The 13,772-nt window shown below is 33.0% G+C and overlaps 1 protein-coding gene across 3 annotated transcripts; it reads left to right on the top strand.

Annotated features, from left to right (window-relative positions):
* The first annotated feature begins 746 nt into the window (after positions 1-746).
* Positions 747-5,778, top strand: LOC120087568 (Major facilitator superfamily protein). Of its 3 annotated transcripts, none has more exons than XM_090305630.1 (3): positions 747-1,278; positions 3,421-4,505; positions 5,599-5,778. In XM_090305630.1, exons 1-2 carry the CDS (start codon positions 1,026-1,028, stop codon positions 4,488-4,490), a joined length of 1,323 nt encoding a protein of 440 aa, XP_090161756.1. In that variant the 5' UTR covers positions 747-1,025; the 3' UTR covers positions 4,491-4,505; positions 5,599-5,778. The 3 variants fall into 3 exon arrangements, with proteins under 3 accessions (XP_090161756.1, XP_038900303.2, XP_038900302.2); XM_039044375.2 differs by having other exon boundaries at positions 5,594-5,778; XM_039044374.2 differs by lacking the exon at positions 5,599-5,778 and having other exon boundaries at positions 3,421-4,765.
* The last annotated feature ends 7,994 nt before the right edge of the window (positions 5,779-13,772 follow it).

The raw sequence follows: 13,772 nt of genomic DNA, 5'->3' as shown, positions 1-13,772 counted from the left end.
ATTAACAAAAACATTACCAATCGCAATTTTTGAAAAATTGGTGCACAACATTGGAATGCAGCAACTCAGAAAACTTAAGTGATGTTTTCGTGAGGGGAGTAAATATATCATATTCTCTTAGAAATATATATTATATGAAATATGTACTCTTTTTCGTTCACTAGGTTTTTTCCATTGGATTTTTCCTAGTAAGGTTTTAACAATACATATTTCATATATATATATATATATAGGCATCTAATGGGGAGTATTATAAATATTATAATATAGATGTCCAAACCTAAAAGCCATGTGTCAATCTTCATGTTAGTCATGTGACTTGTAGTTGGTGTCCATGTAACACCACATCTTACTTCTTCTTTGCCTATAAATAGTGACATTTAATGGATCTTGAAAATACACTTAAAAATACACTTTGAATTTCCATATTATTCTATTTTTGTACTTTTAGTTATTTTATTTTATTATTTTATTGTTATATTATATTTTATCTATTTGGATTGTGCATCTCAAATTTACAACAAATTTGACAATATTCCTAATTTAATCATTATTTTATTCGATTCGAAAGGTCATTTTCTTTTCTTATTTCCGCTGCTGGCCTGTCTTGGCCATTACTCAGTACTTTGCAGGCTTTTTTTTTAAAATTTTATTGTTTTTATAAATTTGTATATTGTAATAAAAGTATTAAGAGTTTTTTAAAAAATCCATTTATTTAAATTAGCTTATTCCACAAGTAAAGGGACACCAAAAGAAGGAAAAAAGAAAAAAGAAAAAAGAAAATGAAAAGTAAAAAAGAAAAAGAAAATCACAGTAAGAAGCACCACATGTCTATACAAACAACGGCATCATCAGCTTCCGAAAAAGCAAGATGAAATGACACTCAAAATCGCCACCACCACCACCACCACCGCCGCCGCCGCCGCCGCCACCGTCTCCACCGCCGCAACAAGCTTCCATCTCTGAAAATTCTGCCTCCATTTTCTTCAATTTCCGCATCCAATTGTTTTTTCTTACTCTCTAGGATGGCCACATCGAATTCCGATAATCCGATCCAGAAGGTTCTCGGATTGGGATATTGGGTGCAGGGTTTCCGTTGCTTCCCATGGATGGCCGTTAACTTCTTCCTCAAGGACGGCCTCAATGTGGACCCTTCTACTCTTCAGCTTCTTCAAAATTCCGCCAATCTTCCCATGGTCGCCAAGCCTCTCTACGGGATTCTCTCTGATGCCGTTTATATTTCCGGCCAACATCGCATCCCTTACATTGCAATTGGAGGTGAGTTCCTTTGTATTGCTCTAATCTGTGTTTCGGTTATTGGAAGCCCTTTTTCTTCAATCACTTTTCACCGCTTGTGGCCTTTTGTTCTGTGCCTGAATTCGATTGTGTTAGTATTAGGTTTCTTTGTTGTTGTGAAATTTCTGGAATATGTTTATGGAACAAGTTGAATTCTCGTGTTTCTTTTGAAATCAATTTCGGATCACGCCTTGATTTGTTTAGAATTTTGATGAAAGAACTCTGCAGTGATGGCGTAGAAGTCCTGAGGCCACTCCTCAATTACTTAGGCTCCCTAGTTTTTCTAGAAAATTAAGCCTATAAACACTATTGATTTCTTTGTTTTGTAGTCTATATTTTGGCTGTGTTTTTAAAATAGTTATGAAAATTAGAACTAAAAGTAGTTTTTGTTTTTATATCTTGGTTTTAGGATCCAAATCTTTACTTAGGAAAGATGTAAACCATGATTATGAAATGGTGAGAAAAAGAAAACAATTTTCACAAACCAAAAATGAAAAACTAAGGCCGTGTTTGGTAATCATTTGGTTTTTTATTTTAGAAAATTAAGTATATAAACATCCATTTCACCTCTAAATTTCTTATTTTGTTATTTATTTTTTAGCAATCTTTTAAAAGTAAAGCCAACTTTTGAAAAAAAAAAAAATTAAGTTGTTTTGTTTCTGAAGTTTGGTTAATAATTCCTAGAAATATGCAAGTCATTATAAGAAATTGAGAAAAGTAGATTAAATTTTAAAAATAAAAGACAAAATGGTTAACAAATGAAGCCTAATGGTTACTAAATAAAACCTAAATGGTCATCAAACATAGCCTTAATTTTCTGTCGTTATTCTGAACTAATGCTATATTGTAGATTATATTCAAATGAATAGATGCTAAAAGGGCACGTTACGTCTTTGACGATTATACATAGTTTTGATTCTTATCGTAGGCATGGAAACTCTTGTCAGGGTGTGATGTGCAAACGATTCTTTGTGTATTCCAGTAATTGTAGAAATGTATGCTTTCTACAAAAAGAAGGGGAAAAAAAGAGTTAAGTGCAGGAGTGCTTGTAAATTAATTACTACTAGCACAAGAGTAAATGTGTTTGATAACCAATTAACCAAGTGTTTCTTCGTCAAGCATTTAGGCCAAAAGCACTTTGCATTCGTTTTCAAGTACCTTAAGGTAGTTCTGACGTTTCTCAAAGCCTTTTATGCTAATCTCAAACATGATGATTTTTGTGAGGGAGATGCCTTTTGGCATAGCATAAAATGACTTTGACCATGGAAAAGCACCTCCGCCTGATTGATTTGTATAACAATATTTTTAGATTTTGGGTAAGCAAGGTTGGCAACAGAGAAGCGGATAGAAGGCAGCCTTCTTCCAGTATCTTTAAAAGTAGCTTATAAGAACTGTGATCTGAAGTGACTTTTTTTTTTTTTTTTGCATTGTCTGTTCATCAGCTTCTCTAATAAACTGTTATACATTATTGGTTTTGTGTTAACCATAGACTCCCCATGATCAGGCATGACATAGATCTGCACTTCACTGCTGATTGTATGCGTTTTTGGAGATTAATTGATATTACCACTGATATGTATTGAATCGGAACAGGTTTAGTAATTAAAAGATGATAGGACTGCTCTTAAGGCATTAACTTATGTGCTGGAGTCGTAGGAAGCTAGGCGCCAAGCATTTATCGTGAGTTATAAATGTGAATTGATCAAGTTGCTTATCAATTTGTTTGATTTTTTAGGTCCCATTTGATAACTATTTGGATTTTGGTTTTGATTTTTGGTTTTTGAAAATTCTGCTTACTTTCTTATAATATCTTTATCCTAGTTTTCATATTTCTCTTAGTAAACATTTTGATTCTTAGCCAAATTTCGAAAACAAAAAACTAAAATTTTCAAATCTCGACTTGAATTTTGAAAACGCCTCTAAAAAGTAGATAATAAATCAAAGAAAAATCAATGAGTGGAAGTAGTGTTTAACCTTTAAAGGCTTAATTTTCAATGACCAAAAACTAAAAACCAAATGGTTATCTAACAGAGCTTTAATTTGTTAGATATTTACTTGAAACTCTTTCATTGTGTCATCAATTTTGAAAAATTATTTATTCCTCTTATGCTTATGTTGATGCAGCTTTCTTACAAGCAGTGTCATGGATACCCATAGCACTTATGCCACCATCTAGAATTTCAGTTTTCACCATCAGCATATATCTTCTACTTAGCAATCTCGGTGCTTCAATAGCCGAGGTTGCTAATGATGCCATTGTTGCGGAGGCAGGAAAACAGCCCACTTCTTCCAAGAATTCTCGAGCATCTTCCTCGGGTGAGCTCCAGGCATTTGTATGGGTTGCATCTTCTGCTGGTGGGATTCTTGGAAATCTTCTTGGAGGCATTGCTATTGATAGGTTCTCACCCCAAGCAATGTTCCTGTTCTTTGGCCTTCTCCTTTCACTTCAATTCTTTTTAACCATCATTGTTCGTGAAAACTCTCTTAATCTCCCTCGGAGCTCGACGAATGCTGGTATCAACAAACAACTCTCAGAACTTGCAGCCGTTCTAAAAAGACCCGACATTGCTTATTCCATTCTATGGTTTGCTGCATCTTACAGCATAATACCTGCATTGACAGGCACCATGTTTTTCTATCAGACAGAGCATTTGAAAATTGAGTCATCTGTTTTGGGCATCTCTAAAGTTTTTGGTCAAGCAGCCCTGCTGTTATGGGGCGTAATTTACAATCGTCATCTGAAGTCGGTCCCATCTAGGAAACTTATTTCAAGTATCCAGGTTTCGATGGCGGTGTTTATGATCTCGGACGTGCTGTTCGTGAAGGGAGTCTATCGAGAAATGGGCGTGCCAGATTTCATATATGTTGTTTTATTCTCTGGACTTTCAGAAGTTCTGTTATTCTTCAAGATCTTGCCATTCAGTGTTCTGATAGCTCAGCTTTGCCCACCAGGATGTGAGGGCTCTCTTATGGCTTTCGTAATGTCAGCCATCGCCCTCGCGTTCATAGTGAGCGGATGTCTTGGTGTAGCGCTTGCTTCTTATGTTGGCATTACAGCAAATGACTTTTCTGGGCTTGCTCATGGTTTAATAATCCAAGCAGTCTGCACTCTTCTGCCATTGTCTTGTTCATGGTGCATCCCTGATGATATCAAAGCCAAAGACAGAAGAAAAGACTCCAAAAAACAGCAGTAGTACAGTGGAAGAATGGTTAGCATGGTCAGTGAGTTCAAATATAAAAATATACATATTCCATTTTATATTTATATCCCATTTGATAAGGATTTTTTTTTGTTTTAAATTTTGTATTTTTTAATATTAAGCTCATAAAGGTTTTTCAAATCTTAGTAAAGTTTCAACGTGGAGGAAATGTTTTTGGAACTAGTTTGTTTTTAGTTTTTAAAGATTTGTATGATTTTGTAATCGGTTTTGGAGGGCATTAGAAAATAAAGAAAAATGGTAATAGAAAATGAAGGGTGATTGTTTAAATAGTAAAATTGTTGAAAATATTTTCAAATATAGCAAAATGTAACTATCTAGTGATAGAGTGTGATAGACATAGACACTAATAGATAGTGAAATTCTATTATATTTATAAATAAGTTGGCTATTTTTTCTTTATTTGAAAACAACCCTTTTTTTAGAATTAAAAACATAAACAAAATAAAAGGATTCTTAAACGAGATCAAGGTATTCATATTATTTAAAATTATTTCGGTGGTCCCACAAGATGAGTTTAGGAATGTACTGTAAGATTTTTCAAGATGAGCTATAACTTATTACGTACATCTCATGTAGCTTTTTCTATATAGAAAATGGTGATTTATTATAATAAAATTATTTTAAATGGTAAAACTGTTGAAAATATTTACAATATAGACTTCTATTAATGTCTATCAATATCACTTATAGTTCATAGTGTCATTGATAGTTCTAAAATTTTAGTATATTTTGTAAATATTTTGTTTTATTTTTTTATATTTAAAAAAACCCTTTATTATATCAATATTTAAATAAACTGTCCTTTGTTTTCTTTTCTTTTTTTTTTTTCTTTCTTTTTTTGGTTAAATGGATCTTTATTCGAAGTCACATATTTGATTTTTCGATCACACATTGTCAAATGATGATGATGATGATAATAATAAACAACGGTACTTTTATTATTATTTTATTTTATAGAATAAACTTTATTCACAAATCAAGGAAATTTTAAGTCTTTTTTTTTCTAAAAAAGGAAAATTTAAATCATTTTTTTAAATTATTATTGGTATTGTTATTATCTTTTTAACTTCAACCAGTGTAGGGGCCTTCGATCTCCCTTTACAAGTTGAGCTGTGCTCGTGGAGAGAATCTCACAAATTTGAATTTTTAATTAAATATGAAATTGACATTTTTTTTATTAGCAATGAATATGTAATACGTCATGCTTTGTAATCATACCATCAAATAATAAATTTTAGGGTATAAATATTACTTTGGTTCATTTTGGTCTTTACATATTCAAAATATTTCTTTTGATTCCTATATTTTTAATTTTGATTCATTTTGGTATCTGTACCTCCAAAATGTTCATTTTGGTTTTTGTACTTTCAACTTTGGTTCATTTTGGTCTTTAAACTTTAAAGAAAAAAATGACTATTTTGATTCCTTAAAAATTAAGTAAAAATGAAAATGAATGGATTAAAATGGTTACTCTTTTAAAATATAAAGATCAAAATGAACATTTTTTAAAGTATAAGGACCAAAATGAACCAAAGTTGAAGGTATAGGGACCAAAATGAAAATTTTGAAAATATAATGACCAAAATAAACTAAAATAAAAAATACAGGGACCAAAATAGTATTTAAACCTAAATTTTAGCCAATCATGAATTGCCAGGTCTTTAAATATGAATTAATGATATATATATTGATAAGTTTAAGATCAATTATAAACTCACAAGTGTTTTAAATTAGATTAGAAAAAACATATATATATCTATAAATGGATAAATCAAATAATATCACTTGTAATCATTATCAATTGGCAACATAATCTAGTCCAATCAAATTATGTCATATGGTTGTTAGACTCGAAACTAATGTAGTGTAAGCTCTTTAAAAAATAGGTTAGAAATTACTTTTAATTCCTACACATTCATAGAAGTAATAATTTAGTTCATTAATTATGGTTTGTAATAATTTAGTCTCTATGTTTTCAGTTTTGATAAAATTTAATCATTAAATTTTATTATGTAACAATTTAATTCTTGTATTTTAAAATTCATAATTATTTATTCCCTATTATAAAAAGTAATGTTAAAGGGCTAATGAGATTTCATGCATAAATAAATTGTTAAACTAAATAAAGACTTAACATTTTTACAAAATACAAATTCTACCTCATAAAATGTTAAAAATTGACATTTAATATTGATTTTTTTTTACATTAGGGACTAAATTATTACAATTTTGAAAGTATAAGAACTAAATTGTTATATACTTTAGTTCATGGACTAAATTTTTATAAAACTGAAAATACATAGACTAAATTGTTATCGACCAAAGTTCATGAACTAAATTGTTATTTTCAGGAAAGTTCATGAATCTTTCTTAACGTAAAAAATATATATAGAGTCTACCCTAAATAATTGGGAATTAATAAGACTAATGGTAAAATTATTATGCGTATTAAAAATTGGCCAAAGATTTTATTATCGAAATAATAGTAATATGTAATATTTTTAATATTAAATTAGATTTAATAAAGAAAAATACTTAGTGCATCTTAGCACCACCTATCTTTGTATACCACATCAAATAATTCAATCATATTTTACCATGTGGTAAATTCTTCTTCTTCTTTTAAATATTTTAGTTACTTTTTGATGTGAGTGATGAGAGGGAGAAGTATAAAGATGAGTGCATCTACCCTTTAATAAGGATGTTCAAATGACTCAACAATTGAATAATTCGAATTATCTAAATTTTAGGTTAGGTTGGGTTGAAATTTTTTATGTTTTTTTCAGGTTGGGTTGAGTCTAGGTTACACTTTTAAAAATTCAGGTTGGCCCAACCCAACCCAAATTTCTAATATATATATATATATATTAAGTCATATATACATTTATGATGTTTGTTTGAAGTTTGTAATAGATATCTTAGATTTTGATGTTTAACATTTGAGTTTATGAAATATTAGTTATTAAAATGTGTTGTACATAAATTTTTAGTATTTTAAGTTAATAAAAAAAGAAAAGAAGAAATAAATAACCCAACGAAACCTGAATTTTAAGTGTTAGGTTCGATTGGAGACCCTATTCTAATAGCCAAATTGACCAACCCGGATTTTCGAATTGGTCCAAAAAATTTCCTCAACCCAACCTAACCCAACCCATGTACACTTCTACCCTTTAATAAATGACTAAATAGAAGCACCATTTGTGGTGACTAGGAGTGCAATGAGAAATCGAAAATCGAACCAATCCAAAGTAATACAATAGTTGTGTTTGATTTTTTAGTATAAAATTGGACATTTTGGTTTGTATTTGGAGAAAACAAAAAAGTATTGGTTCGCATTGGTTTTTTTATTAGAAAAATCAATAAAAATCAAACCAATCTAATGGTATATATACCCTTAGAAAAACTATCTTTTAATATTTTAATTATTATGGTGTATATATATTGATTGTTTAGGAAAAGACCAATTATTATGAAGCTTGTATGTTTTTTATTTAGAAAAGTGTCAAAAAAAAATGTCAAATTTCAATTTATAAAAAATAAATAGACCCAACTTTAATTTTAAATTAACAAAAAAAAACAAATTAAAAAATAAAGTGGTAATAAAAATAAAAGTTAGAAAAAAAAAGGAAAATACCAAAAACAGAGACCAAACCAATAATAAACCGATCCACATCAAATCAATCAATAATTTTGTCATTTATTGGATATTGGTTTGGATCTCTTATTTATAAAATCATTTGATTTGATTCTTAAAACTCAAAACTATTCCGACTATCACCACTACGTGACTCGTGGTGGGACAATTTCTTGTCAATTTCCTTTACAAGGGGCGTGTAGTTTATGAGCCTGGAGTTGTAGATTTGGTTTTCGTGGATTTTGTGGACTTCGTTGTGGGTTTTCTTTGTTGGTTCCTTGATGATTTCATAGCTTCCGTGGATCTGGGTGTTGTTTCTGTGGGTTTGAGGTGGTAACTGTGGTCATTTTTGGTTATGTTTGAGGTGTTGGTCGCGGTGTTGTCGTGGGTTTACGTGGGTTTGACAAGGGTTTGCCTTGCCGTTGGAGATCGAGTGTGCTTTGGGGGGTGACTACGTTGTAATGCGAGGTTAGTGGGAAGTTGAATGAAGAAGAAACGATCTCCAGAGAAGCAATAGGTAGAACCACCTAGTCCGTCTGCTTTGAAGAAGAAGCAAGGTGCGCTGGATTGATGTGTCGCATGCGCCTAGGGGGAAGTTGTCGGGTGTTGGTGAGAAGGTTTCAGGCGTGTCTGTTAGGGGGAAGGTGGAGGAATTGAGTCATATGGCGATTGATGGGTTGGCTGTCGGTTCTTCGATTTTTCCAGCTTCGGATTTAGCAGCTACTGAAAAAGTGATTGGCTCATCTAATTAGGTAAAAGTGTCGAGTTCGAAGCTTGTAGATGAGGACGTAGGATATGGCTTAGGCAGTCTCTTCTAGACTACTTGGGCCTCCTTAATTGGGGAGTCGTTAGCTATTGTTAAGGAGTTACCATTTGTGCCACCATTGAACATCAATGGAATTCATATTGTGGTTGGACTCGGAGTTTTCTCCGTTTTACGCTAGTTTTGTGACAATGTGCACTTGCACTTGGGATTGTTTGTCATTGCTCAGTCATCAATCCATATCCATAGCCTAAAAAAGGAAACTAACAAATTAACGATGAAAATGTGAATTTAAATAATGAAAGAAAAAGGAAAACACTAACGGTCATTTATGCAACCAACTTCATGTCAAGATGGTTATATGAAGATGAGTGGAAGCATGACCATCTACGAATGCATGGGATGGCCATATGATTCAAATGATTTGATACACATCCAATCAATGATGAAATGACATCATTGTTGGGTTTTATGTTCTAAAATACGTGGTTTGTAAACAAAAAAACTTATTTGGTTAACCAATATAGATGTTATTGAAGTTTGATTCAATAAAGCTGTTATTGAATATTTGAATTGCTCATTTTGTTTTCGAAATAACCTAATTCCAATAAACTAAGATCCATGACTATTAAATGAGTACTTGAACTTTATGTGGAGACACAAGAGTGGATCAAGTTCGAGTAAATAGTCAAAATGGTTTATAGTATACGGATAAGGCTTGATACCTTATTCTGGGGACACTAACGGATTGCGACCCACTTTGTAGATGCTATAATTGCTGTAAAGTGCTACAAATGAATTGATCCTGATTCGTTTATGTGGAGACATGTGAATGGGGGCATCCCATGCAAAGATTTTGTATAAGATCAGACTAAGAAATAAGTCACTCTTACTTTATAACGTTGTTTACTATTTAAGATCAACTTTTTCAAAGCGATGGCTTAGGTAACTTGACCTTAATCCTAAGCTAACTATGAACTTCTGTTTATTTAGGATTATCTTTATATTTTCATAGGTGAGGGTTGGCTCAACAGTGCCGACTCAATAAGCCTCCCATTTTAAGGTAAGACCAGGTAGATAGCTCGGGACATAGGGTGTAAGATGAAATTTACTCCTACCCACTTTTAGGGATAGTAGAGAGGTTGTTCCCTTAAGTACAGGCTTCGGGTCTTGATCAAGGGGTCTCACCCTCTCATTGGCTTAAGAGAGACTCGGTTTAATGATTGGATCACAAGCCAATTGTTCATTAGAGGATTAGTGGGACTTAAGGAACAAGATGTAATCTTGGGGGTAAAACAACTTTTGACCCAGCCTTATTACGAATAACCTGTGAAGGGTTGACTTACTAATTATGGTTATATCGAATGGACATAATCATATCTATAGTGAGGGGAGTGCAACTACTGGGTTTTAGTGAAGTGACCTGGTAGCTAACGAATGTTGGTTAATTAGGTTAAAGAGTTTAGTTAGTTAATCTAGGATCGTTGGAGTCCATGATCTGTAGGTCCATTAGGTCCCTTACTAGCTCACAAATGGATTAAACCTTAGAATAGCGTGATGAGAGAATTTGAACGTTCAAATTCAAATTAGGGGAATTAGTAATTATATACGATATAATTACACGTTTAATTATCGAATTAAACGAAATTGGAAAATTGAAAAATATTTAAATTTGATTTAAATATTAATTACATGAATAAAGATTCATGATTAAGAAATTGGTATTTTATTAATTTATTTTTTTATATTAAATAATATAATTAATTAAATTATTTATTAAAAATTAATTTTTATAAAATTCATACAATTATATATTAATTATTGATATATATATATATATATATATATAAATTTTGAAATTTTCATTTCAAAATTTAATTAAATTGAATTTTGAATTCAATTAAAAAAGTGAAATTCACATTTAGTGGAGAATTCTCACTTTGAACACCAAGGTTTCCATTTTCTTTATGCTTATTTGTTAGGATTGGTATCCTAATTCTCCCGGAGTCTTGTTATTTTTGTAAAGATACACATTGTTAAATGAATAAAATAAGTGTTATTTAATTCTGGCATTTACTCATATCCAATAAACAAAGCTCATTGGTTATCTTATGTGAACTTAAGCATGTATATGTGATATACAAGTGGATCATACCTTAAATGATAACCTAAATCGGTCTGTAGTATAAGGATTAAGGTAGGATACTTGATCCTGGTGACACTACGGATACGGCCTGTTTTGTAGAGGTTTGTAAGTATTATAAACTACTACGGATGGTTGATCCTGACCATTCATATGGAGACGTGGAGCGGGGGTGTCCTATACAAAGAGTTTGTATAAGACCTGGACCACGAGATAATTAGACTCTATATATAACGTCGTTGATACTAGAGACTTACATCTCACCTAAACGACCATAGGTGACACGACCTCAATCCTGGGTGTTTTGTGAACTCCTACCTTTGAGGGCGGTTCTTTGATTAGTATGGATGAGAGTGGCAAGATTGCAAACTCAACATGCCTACCTTTTTTGGGACTTGTCTGATCTGGGAGCTGGGAACTCAATCCACAATATGGAATTCACTCCTTTCCCGAAGCAGGGATAAATAGAGAGATTATTCCCTTAAGGGCTGATTCTGGGGCTTGAACATAGTGGCCACAGCTTCTCTTTGAAAGAGAAGACTCAGTCATAGTAGGACTATGACTTATGTTCATTAGAGGTATCAGTGGTACTTAAGGAGATAAATATAACTGCAGGGGCATAACGGCTATTGCCCTAGCTATACTTACGAGCGATCTGTGAAGGGTTATCGCACTGCTCATTGGTTAAGATGGACACATAATATATCTGTAGTGAAGAGAGTTCAGCTGTCGGTCTTTAGTGGAGTGCTTGCCAGTTAACGGATGGTGGATCCCGTGACTAAAGAGTTTAGTTAGTTATTCACATACCATTGTAGCTTCAAATCTACAGGTCCATTAGGTCCCCTTGGTAGCTTGGATTCATGTTGAATGATCAAGTTCTTGGTGTTGATTTGAAATATTCAAATTGACAAGAGGTATTTTTTATTATATGTGATATAATCGGTATGATATATGAGATATATCTAGTGGAGTATTGATGTAAATGAGATTTACATTAAGTACCATGGAATAAGAAAAGAACTATGGTTTATATGTTTCATGAGATGAAATATTAAAACTATAGGTTATAAATATAGTATGATAAGTTGGTTATCATTTATGTTTATAATAATATTAATTATTAGATAATCAATACTTTTTCTTTTAAATAATCAAAGTAGTGGGTGGTTATTGATCATGGTAATCGTGAGTATAAAGAAAATCGGTTTCCTTTTTTTTTTTAAAAAAAAAAAAGAGAAAGTTTTACAAAAAAATTTGAAAAGAATTTTAAGTTTTCTCTCCGGCGAAAAGAAACTCCATAAGTCATCAAGTAAATATAGATTTATTAAACGATGGTTGGGCTAGGTAAACGATCGTGCAATGTTTATTAAACGATCACATAGCTTTGTTAGACGATTGCTGGCCTAAGGTAAATGATCGTGTAGAGTCTGTCGAGCTAAACGATCATATAGCTTTTGCTAGACGATCACATAGTTTTATCTAAACGATTGGGCATCGACCTATACGATAGGTCTCCGACTTCTCCCACTTTCCCAGTCGTGTACGCGATTGTTGTTTCCTCTGTTTGTCTGCCTCACATCAAGTCCGAACAGAGCCCACCCTTTGGATTCTCACACCGAGAATACCAAGGTCTTCTTGTTGGTGTTGTCAAACTCAATGACACCGTTGAGGTTTTCCAGAGGCCGTTCGTGGTGCTACGGAGGAGATCGTTGAGGACGAGCGCGAAGTGTTCGTACAGTGTTTCGGTCGTGTAGATCGAGTGCTCGTGAGTGCAGTTGTTCGATCAGAGTCGCACATCGGAGTGTGGAGACGCTTCTGCCGTTGTTAGTGCAGTTTCTCCCTTTATACATTTGATGTTCATGCTATAATTTCTCTGTACATTGTATAACCGTTTGTATTGAAGTCGACTGTAAATGTATTGTTGATTCATGATTGTAATTTGGAATAGTCTTGCTTTCGCTGCTGACGGAAATCTCAAATTCAATTTCTTTCAATTGGTATTAGAGCCAGGTTACCTGATATTCCAAATTACAGATCTGAATCGAACGGTTTTTTACAGTCACGGTGGGTTTCTGCATTTGTAGTTAACCGTTTTCTGTATTTGTGGATGAATGTGATGAATGTTTCGGGTTTAAATTGCCTTTTTGTTAAAGCTTTCGTTATTACAAAATGTTAATTGTAAGGGCTCCTGTGTTTTTGGGCGAATTTAACTTTGCAATCGAGTTTGTAATTCTAAAAGTTCGAGTTCGTTTAGTCGTTAGTGATGAAGCTTCAGGGCATGACGATGTTGTTCTCAACGAAGAAGAAGATCAAGCATTGATCGGATCGTGTAGCCTCAGGTAAACGATCGTATTGATTTTACTAAGCGATCGTTTAAATATTTTTCTCGACGATCGTGTAGTATTTTCTAATCGATCGTTTAGCTAATACTAAGCGATGGGATAAAAATCGTTTACCATATTGCATAGCGTTGGTTGCACGATCGCGTAGGCGTTAGAGGTAGACGATCATAGTGGGAGCATGCGATGCTCGTCATTTAGTAGAAGGCGCGCACTAGACGATCGTGTGGTTAGCAAGCTTCATCACTTAGTTACTACCTATGCGATCGTGCGTATGTGATACGGAGATGCTAGCTAAGCGATCGCTTAGGCGATGGTGCTTCGTAGCATCGTAGTCGTTTAGACAATCGCGGAAGGCAAGTGTCGTGCGGAGCGC

This window comes from Benincasa hispida, chromosome 10, assembly GCF_027475165.1.
Source record: "Benincasa hispida cultivar pf3 chromosome 10, pf3_genome.v1.1, whole genome shotgun sequence".
NCBI classification, from domain to species: Eukaryota; Viridiplantae; Streptophyta; class Magnoliopsida; order Cucurbitales; family Cucurbitaceae; genus Benincasa; species Benincasa hispida.
This window is presented reverse-complemented; position numbering and strand designations above follow the sequence as displayed.

Bases quoted from the DNA above. Each gene is read 5' to 3' on its own strand.
- LOC120087568 (XM_090305630.1), top strand. From the start codon at position 1,026: ATGGCCACATCGAATTCCGATAATCCGATCCAGAAGGTTCTCGGATTG. The intron at 1,279-3,420 runs GTGAGTTCCTTT...ATGTTGATGCAG, and splicing joins CCCTTACATTGCAATTGGAG to CTTTCTTACAAGCAGTGTCA.